Source organism: Pipistrellus kuhlii, unplaced genomic scaffold, assembly GCF_014108245.1.
Source record: "Pipistrellus kuhlii isolate mPipKuh1 unplaced genomic scaffold, mPipKuh1.p scaffold_m20_p_3, whole genome shotgun sequence".
NCBI classification, from domain to species: domain Eukaryota; kingdom Metazoa; phylum Chordata; class Mammalia; order Chiroptera; family Vespertilionidae; genus Pipistrellus; species Pipistrellus kuhlii.
The window spans coordinates 101,984,726-102,000,761 of NW_023425529.1; the positions used below are offsets into that span (position 1 = coordinate 101,984,726).

Sequence of the window (16,036 nt, forward strand, 5' to 3'; positions counted from 1 at the left end):
TCTGGTTACTTTGGTAACTAAACTCCCCATATAAGAACTATCTTCTCATAAATCAGATGTTAAAGATGCACACCCATGATCTCTTTTCATAGTAATCAAGAGAAAAACTTCAGGTTACACACAAGGAAGAAGCAACTCTGGCTGGGATTTTTTTTTTTCTTTCATTTTTTTTTTATTAAGGTATTATATGTGTATATATCTTACCATTGCCCGCTCTGGCTGGGATTTTTAAAGATAGTATAAAATAAGGAATTCATATAATTCATTAGCAAAAATAAACAATCTTATAAAAAAAAATGGGCAGAGGACATGAATAGACACATCTCCAAAGATGACATACAGATAGCCATCAGACATATGAAAAGGTGCTCAACATCACTAGTCATCAGGGAAATACGAATCTAAACTACAAGATACCACCTCAAACCAATCAGAATGGCTATTATTGAAAAATTCAACAAATAACAAGTGTTGGTAAGGATATGGAGAAAAGGGAACATTTAGGCACTATTGGTGGAACTGCAAATTAGTGCAGCTGATATGGAAAATAGTAGGGAGTTTCTTTTAAAAAACTAAAAAACAGATCTACCATATGACTCAGCAATTCTATTCTGGGTACCAATCCAAAGAAAACAAGAACACAATTTTCAAACAGACATATGCACCTCTATGTTCAACTAGAGGCCCAGAGCGCAAAATTCATGCATGAGGGGCGGGAGATGTCCCTCTGCTCAGCCTACACAATCCAGAACCCATCAAGGGTTGTCTGACTACCGGTTTAGTCAGACATCCCCCTCACAATCCAGGACCGCTGACTCCTAACCACTCACCTGCTTGCCAGCCTAATGCCCCCAACTACTCTCCCCTGCCAGCCTGTTCACCCCCAACTGCCCTCCTTTGTCGGCCTGGTCGCCACCAACGGCTCTCCCATGATGGCCTGGTAGCCCCCAACTGCCCTCCCCTGCCGACCTGGTCGCCCCTAACTGCCTCTGCCTCAGCCCCCACCACCATGGCTTTGTCTGAAAGTCGGACATTTGGAAGATGGCTGGTCAATCTGTTCTAATTAGCATATTACTCTTTTATTAGCACAGAGATTATATAGGATAGGATTGCTTAAATTTGGGGGGAGGAGCCTTTTTCAGCAGGAGGAGATGCTCTTGGTAGACAAAAATACATAATCCCTATATCTGGAATGATAGCCATATGCACTATACTGCCCAAACTAGTCACTGAAAAATTAAACCACTTTCTTATATCTTATACCAAACAGCTGTTGCCCTCAAAACCCCTCCTCAGCCCCCACCTTAGGTTCTGCCTTCGCAGTTCACCCTGATTTGGCTCTGACTTGTTGGTTTCTGTGCCAGTCAGCGTCAAAAGCTCCGCCTCCTAGGCAGCCATTGGCTCCTGGCAGTTCACCCAAAACTGGTTGACTTGTCAGTTTCTATGCCTGTGAGTATCAAAAGCTCCACCTCCTTGGTAGCCACTGGATCCTCTGGAAAATCCAGAACGGCCCTGCCTTCACATCGGCTCCAGCCCTTCAGTCATGCCTCATTACTTTTTCATATATGACCCTTTCCTCCCTTCCCTTGATGTTTGTGAAGTCACTTCTATAATTCCTATAAGTTTCTTCAACTCTATCCAGATATTTTCCTAGAATGTAAGCTTTCCTTCATCTACAGATTAATTTTTTTTCATTCATTTTAAACCAGTTTACTTTCTGTGTGTGAATATTTCACACTTCCCATTATTCTGCTTTCTTCTCCATGGAAACCAATTCTAGCTTTTCACTATCTGCTATTCATTCTCTTTAACTGCCTTCATTTTTTTGCCTACTATCTCCACATTCTATGCGATTTCTTCATGGTCAATCTATAGCTTACTGGTGACATTTTCTATATTGTTTACCACTTGCTGCTTGCAATAAATTATATTCTTTCTTTTTTCTTTATTAAGATATTGAATGTGTACATATCTTACCATTGCCCCCAACCTACCCCACACCCATACATGCCCTCACCCCCCATGTTTTACGACCACTGGTTATGCTTATATGTATGTATACAATGCCTCTGGTTGATCTCTTATCTCTCCCACATCTCCCTAACCTTCCCACTGTAATTGAAAAGTCTGTCTGATGCTTTATTATCTCTGTATCTATCTTTTTGTTCATCAGTTTATAATGTTATTTATTATCCATAAATGAGGTAATGTGGTATTTTTCTTTCCTGACTGGTTTATTTCACTTAACACGATGTTCTCCAATTCCATCCAGGTTGCTGCAAAAGGTAATAATTTCTTCTTTTTTTATGGCAGCATAGTATTTCATTGTGTAGACGTACAATAGTTTTCTGATCCAGTCATCTGCTGACGGGCACATAGGCTATTTCCAAATCTTACTTATTGTAAATTGTGCTGCTATGAAACATTCTGGCATGTTTCAATGGTCATTTATTTAATGCCTTTGTCTTATTTGCCAATAGTTTCTAAAATTAAGTTCACATAAACAGAAAGAAATTTTTAAAAAATTTACCTGAGACAGTTCACAGTCTCTTTCTGAAGAAAAGGGTTTATGCAATTATTCAACATGAAGAAGCATGCTACCCCAACCACAACTAATTAGACAGTGACTAAGCCAGAAGTAATGAGGTAAATACAAAACCAACCATCAATGACTATGACGATATTAGGACCAACTATCAGATATGATATACTCTCGAGAACAGTGAGGAGAGAGACATATGAAGTAGGCAAGTATCCATATAAAATAAGCAGGGGTCCATAAAGAATACAGACTTACTCTTTTGAGCTATTATAGAACCACTGTTAGAGATCCATAGAGTAACAGTGCAATTTACAATCCTTAGAAATACAGACATAAACATACTGCTGTGAAGATGATTAGTCCATGCTTCCCTAATTCCCTATTTCAAATACAGCATTGCTTCTGAAAATTTCGATCCAATACTCTAAACCACAAAAGAAAGTGGAAAATACGATGGAAAGTCCTACTGAAATTCCTTTGGAATTTCCCACCAGACTTTAAATTCAAGTAATATGTTTATTCTACGCCAAACTATAATAAGGGCCTGCTTCACAATAAAATTATTGTCAATAAAAGTTTTAAGCAAAATTAATGCTTCAGAAAGAAATTACAGGTTTGGGCACATTTTCGTGAATCTTCTAAAATACCAATATGGTCCTAGCAGGTTTGGTTCAGTTGATAGAGCGTCAGCCTGCAGACCGAAGAGTTCTGGGTTCAATTCCAATCAAGGGCATGTACCTCGGATGCAGGATCCTGGCCATGGTCTAGGACATGAGGGAGGCACCCAATCAATGTGTCTCTCTCACATCGGTGTTTTTCCTGGTCTCTCTCTCTCTCCCTTCCACTCTCTCTGAAAATTAATAGAAAAAATACCCTTGGGTGAGGATTAAAATAAAGATATAAATAAAAAAGTAAAATACCAATGAATTCTCTCAAAAAATGAGAATCTAAACAAAACAAGACTTAAAATAATCTAAAAATTATTTCCTAAAAGTATAAATATTACATAATCCAAGGAACAGTAAATTATTTTCCTAATTTCCAGAATATTTATCAGAATAAACTCAACTTACGATCTAATGTGTGGGAAATCCTCTTCAATTTTGCTGCCTGTGTTTTTGAAAATTTGGAGTGCAGCTTCTGCTACTTTTTCATCATCCATTTTCAGACAAGCCAGGAGAGATTCAAATGTTTCAGCAGAATGAAAGGAGATGGGATGTGTAAATGAGAGTACCTAAACAACGAGTCATAAAAATGATTTGTAAACACTTTTCATCTCCACAATATAAATCCAAAATATCACATATTAAAAATACTGATCAAATATAAGACTAATTACACTAACAAGTAAATGAGAGCACTGTAAACAAAATTTGAAACATGATCAAATATATAACAGAAATGTTCCCATGTAAAAAAAAGTTGAATGATCTAAAAAACTCATTTCTTTCCAAATTAAATTATATGCTAATATAATTCTACTTAAAGTAATTTGAGTTTCAGTTCATGTTTGTTTAATTTAATTTGATTTTTAAAGGGAAATAAAGGTAGAAGAAAAGGGCACAAAAATAGAATTTAACAAAATATTTCTATTTTCCTAAATAAAAGTTATTAAAAGAGACTACCTAATAACATTTTTGAGAAATACAGTAACCTAGGGAAGTAAAACACCAGGTAATAAAAGCGTACAATAATCAGTCAACATGGTATTAACAATAGAAGAAATAAAAAAAGGAAAGCAATAAATAGACCCTAGCATATGTAAGAATTTAGATTATATATTGTAGAATGTAATACATTATAGAAAAGGCAACAAAACATAAATGAGAAAGGATGGAATTTTTAAATAAGTAGTCCTGGTAATACTGGAAGAAAACCAAATTAGACCATCCTCCAAAATATACAGCTTCAAAATAAATTTCAGATAGGTTATATTTCAGATTTAAACAACAAAAACAAATAAAATTCTCTTAAAATCATGATTTTTTTTTAAGCTTACTTGGAATCAAATGTGGACTAAAAAAACAAAATAGTAGAAAAATATACATAATGCCATATTTATTTATAAGATTTAGAAACAAACAACATTATTTAGAGATATTTAGGGATAGTAAAACTATATTAAAAAAGAGAATAATAAACCCAAAATTGAGGATAATTATACCTAGGACATATAAGGGGAAAACACACTCACAAAATTTCAATAGTATTATTGATACTGTTTAAATTAGCATTCCATTTACTTTTTACTGGCATTCATTTTACTAATATATTTTATAACTTACTTTATACTTAAATTGAATACATTAAATAGAATATATGTATATTCTATAGACATCAAATATATCTTATGAAACAGCAAAAGAAATAAAAAAGCTCACTTAAATCAGCTAAAAGGAAAAAAAGCCAAAAATCAAAAGATTATAAAATGTCAATAGAAAATGAACAGAGGATAAAAATAATGAATTCACAATAGGGAAAAATACCAATGATTGACATATAAAAGGTGTACTTCACTAGTAATCGTTATGCAAATTAAGGTTATCTTTTTCTTATCAGATTTTTTCTTATCACAATTTAGGAAAATTCTTAATAATTTTTACTATTCCATGTTTGTGAAGACAGGAGATAAACACTTTCATACACTGTTATTGTGTATGAAGAAATTGGGCATGATTTCTCTGTAAAGAAATTTGACCACCTATGTACCTACCCACCTATCAAACTATGAATTTTGAAAATGGTCATTCTCTTTGAACTAGTAATGCCCTTCTAGCATTAAAATCAATCAATCAATCAATCAATCAAACAAAAAAAGCAACATATAAGAGATATTAGATATATTTTAGTAGTGATAATAGGAATAAAATAAAAAATATCTAAATATCTAGCACAGTGGTCCTCAAACTTTTTAAAGTGGGGGCCAGATCACGGTCCCTCAGAGAGCTGGAGGGCCGGACTATATGAACTACTAATTCCTACTGTAACACCTCGGCTGCGCTCACTGCCCAAAAAACCTGGTGGGCCGGATCAGACTCCTCTGCGGGCCGCATGTGGCCCGAGGGCCGTAGTTTGAAGACGCCTGATGGGGAAATAGTTGGAAGCACTATTATATTCCAAAAGTGGAACAATCACCATTTCAAAAAATGTTTATTTACTTATTTATTTTTTAATATATATTTTATTTTATTTTATTCAGAGAGGAAGAGAGAGGGATAGAGCTAGAAACATCAATGAGAGAGAGAGAGTCATTGATCAGCTGCCTCTTGCACACCCCCTATGGGGATGTGCCCACAACCAAGGTACATGCCCTTGACTGGAATCGAACCTGGAACCTTTCAGTCTGCAGGCTGACGTTCTATCCACTGAGCCAAACCGGTTTTGGCTATTGTTTTTACTATGAAGCAGATGTTGCACTAAACAATTTAGATAGATGACTTAATTTAGTTCTCTGTAAGATAAATACTATTATTTTAATCAAGCATTACAGATGAGGAAACCGGGCAAATTTTAACTTCTCCTAAGTGTAATCTACTAAATGAGAGCCAAAAATCAGATGTTCTTTGACACTCTTAAATAAAACAGTCTTGCCCTAGCTGGTTTGGCTCAGTGGACAGAGCATCAGCCTGGGGCCTCATTCCTATCAAGGGCATATTCGGAGTTTCTGGTTGGAGCCCCAGTAGGGGGGCTGGCAGGAGGCAGCCAATCAATGACTCTATTTCATCATTGATATTTCTATCACTCTTTCTCTTCCTTTCTCTCTGAAATCAATAAAAATATATTAATAAACAAAGTAAAAACAAAAGTCTTAAAAATTGCTAATTTAATAAAAGAAAACCAAAATATAAAATTGTATATTGTCAATCTCAACTATATAAAAATCTACATTTTCAAATATTAAAAGGAATAAAAAAAAAACCTTGTTTGATAAGCTTATGAATGTTTTTGTTCTTTATAATTTTGTATTTTCTAAGTTGTCAACACCATTATTTCTGTAATTTTGCTAACAAAATAAAAGATAAAATGGAGATTTAGGGAAAATTGTCTCCTTCTCGGATAGAGATAGTACCTGCTTTGCTCACTAATGAAACCTTTAAATTAGTCTACCAATTCTAGGCTACCATATACAATTGAAAACAAAAAATATGTAGCTCATATAATAGAATACACAATTTATAAATTACCTAGTGATTGATAAAATTTTACTTTAGATTCTATAAATGTAAGAAGACTCAAGAATAAAAATTATAATTATATGTTTAACAGTTAAGTAATTTAAATACTTAAGCAATTTACCTTAAGCAGTTCAAGACCTGCCCTGATGGCTTGATCAGTTGGAACACCCTCATCTTCATCATCTGCTGTCCCATCTATTGATTTGTTCACTTGCTTAATAAGAGCACTAAAGTATGACCAAAATAAACAAGCAAATAAATAAATAAATAAAATTATTAACTGTACTTTATTAGCAATGTCTAAGGAAAATAATCCTAAAATATTTTTTACATAGCCTACATTCCAACCACATACAAATTTGTTTCTCAAATATTACTGCAAAACAAAAACTATAATATTTTGAGATGCTTGTTTTCAAACAGTATTTGCTTTTGTCCATTCAGATGAGGTAAATATATTATTTGATTTGCTATTTATTAAGGCTATCTATATTTTTGTTCTTATATTTTCCATGGAAGGCCTATGCCCAAACACATAAATGATAACTCTCTTCTAATTATCTAAAATTCACTATTGCTCCAGTAAATAGAACAATCTATACTGAGATAATGTACAAATGACAACATTAAACACTTTCAAACCATTTATTAAGTATTACTGTATGTTAGATACTGCTGTAAGAGACAGACATACACAAACCTGCTATTGAAAGGTGTAAAAATACATAGGTAACAGATATACAATAAAGCCTCACTAGAACATTAGAATAGATCAAAAAGGAAACAGTTTTAAAATTTTCTTCTAAAAACAAGTTTAAGTTATTGTTAACATACTCATTTCATAAATGCATATCAATTATGTAAAACAATTAGTCACACTGATAGGTATTAACATAAAATAAACATCAGATTAGAGATATACTATTATCAAAATACAAAAAAATTAGATTATTCAATGTTTGCTAATATGTTTACTAGATCATGGTTTCTTCAAAAATATTAGGTACTAAAAATTTAAGGACAAGCTAGAAGTGAAATTTATTTGTGTCTGTTATGGAATCCTTTTAAATTTACCATCCCTTTAATAATTGGTATCTTTGAGGATGTTTTCTCTCCTTTTCTGACCATTTTCTCTGATCAATCGTCATATCTCCAATTATTCCTAATAAAAATCTTCAGGCTAAATCATGTTCCCACATTTTCAGTAGCCCCAAGGATTTTTACCTAGGTGTACCACAGGAATGAAAAATATCACAGATACAAATTTAAATTAATTATTTTCTTCCATGAATTCTTGCATGCTCTCAGTTTAGTGAGAGGACAAAAATAAACAAATACATAAAATCATAATCAAGAAACAATAAGGAACTAGAAAAAAAGGTCAAGCCAGGACCGGTTTGGCTCAATGGATAGAGCGTCAGCTTGGAGACTAAAGCAGCGTTTTTCAACCGCTGTTCCGCGGCACACTAGTGTGCCGCGAGATGTTGCCTGGTGTGCCATAGGTGCAGACAAGACAAGAATTTTATAATTTTTCACTATTTTGTTTACTTAATATTTCATAATAAAGTAATTATAAAATACTTTCTTTGTGTTTATTTGATTCCTATTCAAGAGAATTACTTTATATATAGTCAATATAGGCACAGAGTTAAATTTTTTAACATTTTCTAATGGTGGTGTGCCTCATGATTTTTTTCATGAAACAAGTGTGCCTTTGCCCAAAAAAGGTTGAAAAACACTGGACTAAAGGGCCCCAGGTTCGATTCCGGTCAAGGGCATGTACCTTGGTTGCAGGCATATCCCCAGTAGGGGGTGTGCAAGAGGCAGCTGATCGATCACTCTCTCTCATTGATGTTTCTAACTCTGTTATCTCTCTCCCTTCCTCTCCGTACAAAAATCAATAAAATATATTAAAAAAAAAAAAAAAAAAAAAAGTCAAGACCAAAAGTGAAGTTATTTCACCAAAAGGTATTTCTGAAGAGGTATAATTGAGCTAACCCGAAGAACAAGAGCTAGACATATAAAAAAATCTGAATAAAACTATAGACCTGGAAAACAAGAGAATTAACTAAAAGATTGAAAAAAATACTAAAAGTCAGTGAGATGACACCAACAAAGCATTCCCTAATCAACAGTGTTTTCTATATTAGTCAAAGTCACCTAAAAAGATATAGAAAAAAAAATCTATTCACAATGGCAAGTCAAATACATAAAACTAGAGGCCCAGAGCACAAATTCGTGCTCTCGTGGGGTCCCTGGGCTTGGCTGGCAATCAGAGCCAATGGGGGCCATGGGAGGCTGGCAGGCCAGCGGGGTGAGGGGCCATGGGAGGTTGGCTGTGGGAGTTCATCGATTACCAGGGGACAGCTCCTGCATTAAGTGTCTTGCCCCTGGTGGTCAGTGCACATCATAGCAACTGGTTGACTCATTCGGTTGCTAAGGCATATATATATATATATATATATATATATATATATATATATATATATATATATTTAGTAGACCTGCACACAATTAAATCTCGCGGGTTCCCTAGGCCTAGCTGCAACCGTGGCCACGTCTGCTACCCAGCATCACTCCTCCATCTCCGTGGTCCCTGCCTTGTGAACCTACATGCTAACAGCCCCCGCCACACTAGGCTCCTCAGCCTCTGCTTCCCATGCCCTGCAACGCTCCTCAGCCTCCGCTACCTCATGATGCACCATGCTAACAGCCCCTGTCGAAGCTCCACACTCGCCACCACAACCCGCGACACTCCTTTACCTTAGTACCCTCTCAAAGCTCCACGTTAATAGCCCCACCCCGTTCCTCTCTCTTGCCTCTGCCACCCCCATCCTGCCCTGCTCCTCCACCGCCCTGCCCATCTGCCTTCACCACCCCATGACTCTCCTCTGCCTCACCGTGAGGTTCCTCAGCCTCCGCAGCCCCAACCATGAGAGCCGAACCGGTCCTTTGGTTGTTTGGGCCCATAGCTCCCACCTTTCAGCCGCTGCCATGGGCGGCTAGAGGCCCACAACTCCAGCTCCCTCAGCTGGTGTTGGGTCGAAACTCCGGTCATTATGGACCCAGGGTTTTTATATATTAGGACTAGTGGCCCGGTGCATGAAATTTGAGCACAGAGGGGAGGTTCCCTCAGTCCAGCCTGCACCCTCTCCAATTGAGGACCCTTTGGGGGATGTCCAACTCGCAATATGGGACCGCTGGATCCTAACTGCTCACCTGCCTGCCTGCCTGATTGCCCCTAACTTCCCTTGCCTGCTGGCCTGATCTCGCCCCCAATAGCCCTCCCCTGCCGGCCTGATGCCCCTAACTGTCTCTGCCTGCCTGATCTCATCCCCTATAGGCCAATTTGGCATCAAAAGCTCTGATTCCTAGGCAGCCGTTGTTTCTATGCCAGTCAGCATGTCTGGGCCTATCTCAGGGGTTAGATTAGAGAGGTGGGACTGAAGAGAAGCTCCAGTGGAGGCCTGGAGAGAAACAGAGGCTTGGCTGATGGCAAAGCCTGGAAAGAGGGAGGCAAGGCTGATCAACAGCTGCCCTGGAGGCTGCAGATAAGACCCTGCCTCTCAATGGGCCTGATCCATAGCCCCATCGGTAGTTAGTGCTGGGTTGGCAGTCAGTGCTGGGTCATCATGGTAACCCAGCACTGACTGCAGGACTGACTTCTCGTGTTTGATCAAGCCTTCAGTCAGTCGTTACGGACTCTGGGTTTTTATATATTAGGATGAGTAGGAATAAAATGGTTTAAATGCATAGAATCTGTATATAAACTCTAAAATTATATTTAAAAAAATAGCATACAGATTCAAATACAGAAACTTAATTTCTGAAGATTGTTCCAGAAACGATTTTTTCTAAATCAGAAATAATGTAAATTGAATTAATCCTTTCAAGACCCCCCACAACGATTCCTTAGTTTTAACTTTCTTATTGACAATACATGTCTAATGTACTGTTTAATCTATAAGGAAACACTTATTTCCTTAAATTTACCAAACCACCCCCAACTAGGCTTAAAGAAATCACTTTTATACTTTTTCCAGGTCAGCCTACAGCATCTTTGCTTATTCATGTCACTGCCTCCAAAGTGCTGTCATGGGCTAACTGCTTTTTGTTTATCCAAATCAACAACAGTTTTTCTACCTCTTCAATAGTCTGTGATCAGGCCGAAGCCGGTTTGGCTCAGTGGTAGAGCGTCAGTCTGCGGACTGAAAGGTCTCAGGTTTGATTCCGGTCAAGGGCATGTACATTGGTTGCGGGCATATCCCCAGTAGGGGGTGTGCAAGAGGCATCTGGTCGATGTTTCTCTCTCATTGACATTTCTAGCTCTCTATCTCTCTCCCTTCCTCTCTGTAAAAACTCAATAAAATAAAAGAAAAAGAAAAAAAAGAATAGTCTGTGATCATTGCTTCTTTCCTTTAGTAACATTAGCACTCTTGATGGCCAGTTTGTTTTTAAATTGTGCTAACAGTTGATTTCCCCCGAAACAAAAGTATTCTCTCCTTTGTTGTTTAAGAGACACATTTTGTCATGCTGAGGTATCAGCTTGAAAGGGTTGTTAGATTGAAAACTCAAGTTTGGTTAGACAACAGACATTTTTTTCAGTGAACTTGTTGAAGAACAAAATTGTTGGAGAAGGGAGACATTCCAGAAAGAAGTTTGACTGTAAATGAAAGCAATTATTTTCCTAAGATGGAAACACAATATTATACAAGTGACATTTTTCACTAAATCCATAAATATCTCAGGGGAACATAATCTGACGTGGGATAAGATTCAACAAACCCATTTTATGGCTCATCTGAAAAAAATTATTATTTAGGAATAGCCAATAAATTTTAAGGGGGAGGAATGAAAGAACTGAGTCAATGAGATAAATATGCATCATAAAAGCCTCAAAACACAAAGACACTGAAGTGAAATGTAGAAGAGTCCAATCATATAGCAATTTATGCTATAATGAAACATTTACAATCAAATGGGGAGGAATACATTTTTTTAATAAATGGAGTTGATACAAGTAGTTATATATTTAAGAGGATGACTCTCTACTTCCACCCTATATTAAAATAAATTATAGAGCAATTAAAGATTTATTGTCAAAAAACATAATCACTTAATATAATACCAAAGGCAGAAAGAAATATAAAGACAATTGATAGATTTAATTATATAATTTAATGTTATTAATGTCAAATTTTAATGTCAATCAAACTGAGTTAATAGCCTTATTTTATAAAGCATTCTTATAATTAATAAGAAAAAAAGACAATTCTAAGTTCCTCATAGAAAAATAAAAAGTGCAAATGTAAAGCAGAGATGTACAACTTTATTAGTAATATATTTTATTATAAAAGAGCACTTACATAATACTTATAAAATGGCAGACTGAAAGGTTAAAAGCCACCATTTGGAAGAGTTAGGTGATCTGGCCACTCACTGAGTATTGGTGGGGACTAAAGGTGGAAGCTTTTAGGAGCCTATTTGTAATGGATTGGTTAACCAAGAGGGCTCTGGAGCCAGACTTCCTGGATTTAAATGCCATTCACCACTTCCAAGCAATGGGAAAGTTATTCAACATCTGTTTAACTCACTGTTCCTTATCTGAAAAATGAGAATAATAATATTTCTTGTCTTATAAGTTAAGAATTAAATGAGGCAAAACATGTAAGACATTCAGAATGATCCCAGGCACATTACAAGCACTCACTGTTATTTTTATTTATGTTTTAACTATGGGCTATTGATTGCTAAAGCTAAAGATGTATTTTTGTCTTTCTCACTATTTGTGGTATATATTATTTCTGAAAACTTCCTTCATCTTAATTTTCAACATATTGCAATACCCCAGAGATTTTCAACAGGTGTGCCATAATACGCAATACTTGACTAATTAGTCAGGGACACTGACCTCTTTTCCTTTAGACTGTTAAATAAAAAGAAATGACAATAGCCAACACAATAGCCATCCCATGTGAATGAATCAAAATTATACCTATTTTTTTGACTGTTAGATTGACAAAAACTAAATTTTTTGGTGTGTTACAGAATTTTAGTAATTAGTTTATGTGTGCCATTGGATGAAAGGGTTGAAAGTTGTTGCAATAACCTAACTTTCTTACATTTCTCTAATTTTTCTACTGTTATAAAACCACAAGATTCAGTCCATGATCTTTGGATCCTTTTCTTTCTACAAAATTCCTTGCTCAGAGAAGCAATCCAGTCAGTTTCACATTAAACTCAAATTACCTTGTTTTTGCCACGTCCAAATAAGAAGCAAAAACCTTCCTTACACCTCCTTGAAAACCAGCTCCCTTTCATTTTATTTTTAAAGTTATTACTATTCTCTTTATCACTTGGACCTGAATCCTATACCTCTGACTCTTCCTCGTCTTTACTGATGACCCATTTTTTAGATTGTTCTTTTCAAATCTTTCTCAAATATGACTCTTCCTTTCCATCTACTACCACCACTCACAGACAAGTGTAAAACAATGGTTTAGCAGTCTATCTCTTCTCCTGTCCTCCTATCTATCAACAATCCATGGTTCTCAACAGAACATAGAGAAAAGTAAGAGCTTTAAAAGTGGATTTTAAGTGCTTTCCACAGTCTAATTCCAGTGATTTTCGGATCATTAGAAGCACTTTAATAATTCTCTAAACTGTAGTTTACATAGATGGTAATCATTTTCTAAATAGCCTTGTTTTTCCCAATCCAGTTAGCTTGGTTTACATTAATCTCAATGCTTAGAATATTTCATTTCCTATCTCTATAGCAAAAAAATCATAATCATTCTTCCTCTTTGGTCAAATACTATCTCTTTAGAGAAATCCTCTTTTAATTATCTGATGTTATTTGCACTAATTTTATGGATCTATAATATAATCTCCTGATTAAAACTCTTTATTAGTTTAGTAGACAGAGGCCGATAAAAAGCAGATAGTATGCTTTGACAATAGCTAACTGGAATTGTTTTGAATACAAAAGGAACAGAATTATTTAACTAATGCAATTCAGTCTGATTCAGATTGTTTTTCACACTAATAAAGAAGGTTCTAGTATTTTGTTTTCTTTTTCAACCACAGAACCCCATCTTCAAATGAAAATTGATACAATAGAAGTTCAAAATAACTAATGGATAGCCAAAGTAGGACCTCCCTTCTTTCGGGGGGGCGGGGGGGGGGCGGCAGGGGAGAGCATGGGCCAAGTTATACCCTGTTCCCTTCACCCCCAACTAGAAGGTCCCCAAAGGGGACCATTAGTATTATTTCTTTTAGATTCTAATATAGTTCTGAAAGTTTTTACTGATGACTAATAAAGCAGTATGCTAACATATATTATAATTAGCTTATTTTTTTAACTAGTTGAAACATTTTACAATACTTTAGGAACAGTTTTTTGTTTTTTTTTAAAGCTATTCTCATATTTTACAAAAGGGAATTAAAGACATAAAAATAAAAATAAAGTATTTTCCAAGATCACAGTGACATCAAAGCTGAAACTTTATAAGAAGGTTGGTTTAAAATTAACATCTCCAGTTCTCAAATATCTGTGAAAATGTACCATATGTTTTTTATAATATGCTCACCTAGTTTTCTTTTCCTGAAGATATACTTGTATTACCTAATCTATGAGAGCTAACAAAAAATGGGAATTCTTGGTACACTGATAACAGATAAAAAATAGGCTTGGATTAATAATTCATCACATAAATTAAAGCAATTTATTGTATTACCTAATCTAAGCAAGCCAACAAAAAATAGGAATTTCTGGTACACTAGAAACAGATAAAAACTAGGCTTGGATTGGTAATTTCTCACACAAATTAAAGCAATATTTAAAATTAAAATAATTAAAAACTAAATATGCACAAATGACCATGTATATACACATATATGAATAGATATGTTATACAAAGATATATACAGATGACTTTAAAGACATTATGTTTATACATACCTATATAAAATAAGTGCCTCGGTATAGCAGGTAATCATCAGTGACTTACTAAAGCATGAATGAATGTACAGAAATAAAAATGTAATATTTTTATAGTCAAATACCTGATAGATTCAGTATCTATGTGCACAGGTGCTATCCTCTCCAAAAGAAACTTGATCATTTCCAGAAAAGGATTTGTAGGCTGTTTGGGGTTGCCCAACTTCTTAGTTATTTCACGCTGTAATGTAGATTTGTTAAAAATGTTACAAAAGTATGTTTCAATTATTAAATTAAAATGTTAAGCACCTACCATAATTAAAACCATGTATTACTGGTACTAGAGAAATTAAATTTAAAAAAAATGAATACGTCCAATAAAAACTAAATTAAGAATTTAGCATATGAGAACGGTAGCATTTCAAGTAGAAAAAAGAAAGATTATTCAGTATATTATATTGAAATAACTGAACAGACATTTAAATAAAAACAGAGTTAGACCCTTATCTCATACCTTACAGCAAAAATATTCTAATAGGATAAAAACAATGTGAAAGAATAAAAACAGTGTCAGTAGACATACAAACTTTAGCAAACACAATCATCAGGGGAGCTTTTGGAGCTACAGATTCCTGAGCCTCATTGTGGAGATTTCCATTTAGTCAATCTGGGATGGAGCCAAGAATTATTTTTTTTAAAAGCCTCTTGAAAGAAACATGGGCAACAAATTAAAAAAACAAAACAAACTGACAATATATTTTCATTGACTTGTAATAGAATGAGATTTCACAAGCAGTGATCGAAAGGAAAAATTCTTGAGGAGGCTATTGATTCACTCAGCTAGATAAAAAAAATTATAGCTATATACATTAAAATAATGCAAAATAACACAAAATTTAAACTTTAATTGAAAATAAAATTTAAATTAAAAAATAAAGTTATAGTATGTAAGGCACAACATAAAATAAAAGGACAAACTACAACTGACAGAAAATTATTTGTGGCTCAATTTACACAAAATGCCATGAAAAACAAATCAATAAGATATATATTCTAGATAAATAGGCAAAGATTAAAAACACAAAAGAAAAATGTATAAAAGAACTATAAAATAGCTAATACACAGGATAAAAAATAGTCAGATGACTAGCAGTCAAGAATTACAAATCCTATCAAAATAACTGCTTTTAAGTTTTACTTACTTCTAACCACAAAATTGACCAATACAGAATTTATCCTAAGAAAATAATGAGGACTATGTAAAATTATGTAGCCATAAAGATCTGAATTAAATTGTTCTTTAATCAATAACTGGGAGAAAAGTCTACATATGTAATACAGAGGACTGTTCAATAAATTACAGTAAATATTGTATATTCA

At 34.8% G+C, this 16,036-nt stretch overlaps 1 protein-coding gene across 10 annotated transcripts in view; it reads right to left on the reverse strand.

Annotated features, from left to right (window-relative positions):
* PDS5B (PDS5 cohesin associated factor B) overlaps positions 1-16,036 on the reverse strand; it is a 213,873-nt gene that overhangs the window by 65,324 nt on the left and 132,513 nt on the right. For all 10 annotated transcript variants that reach the window (XR_006742919.1, XM_045588607.1, XM_036456226.2 and 7 more), the window contains 3 exons: positions 14,782-14,897; positions 6,839-6,944; positions 3,616-3,776 (listed from right to left, as the gene is read on the reverse strand). Coding sequence is in view for 9 of the 10 variants with exons in the window: in XM_045588607.1 (XP_045444563.1) it covers positions 3,616-3,776; positions 6,839-6,944; positions 14,782-14,897 (383 nt within the window). In the remaining variant the exon portion in view is untranslated. The remainder of the gene's footprint in view (positions 1-3,615; positions 3,777-6,838; positions 6,945-14,781; positions 14,898-16,036) is intronic.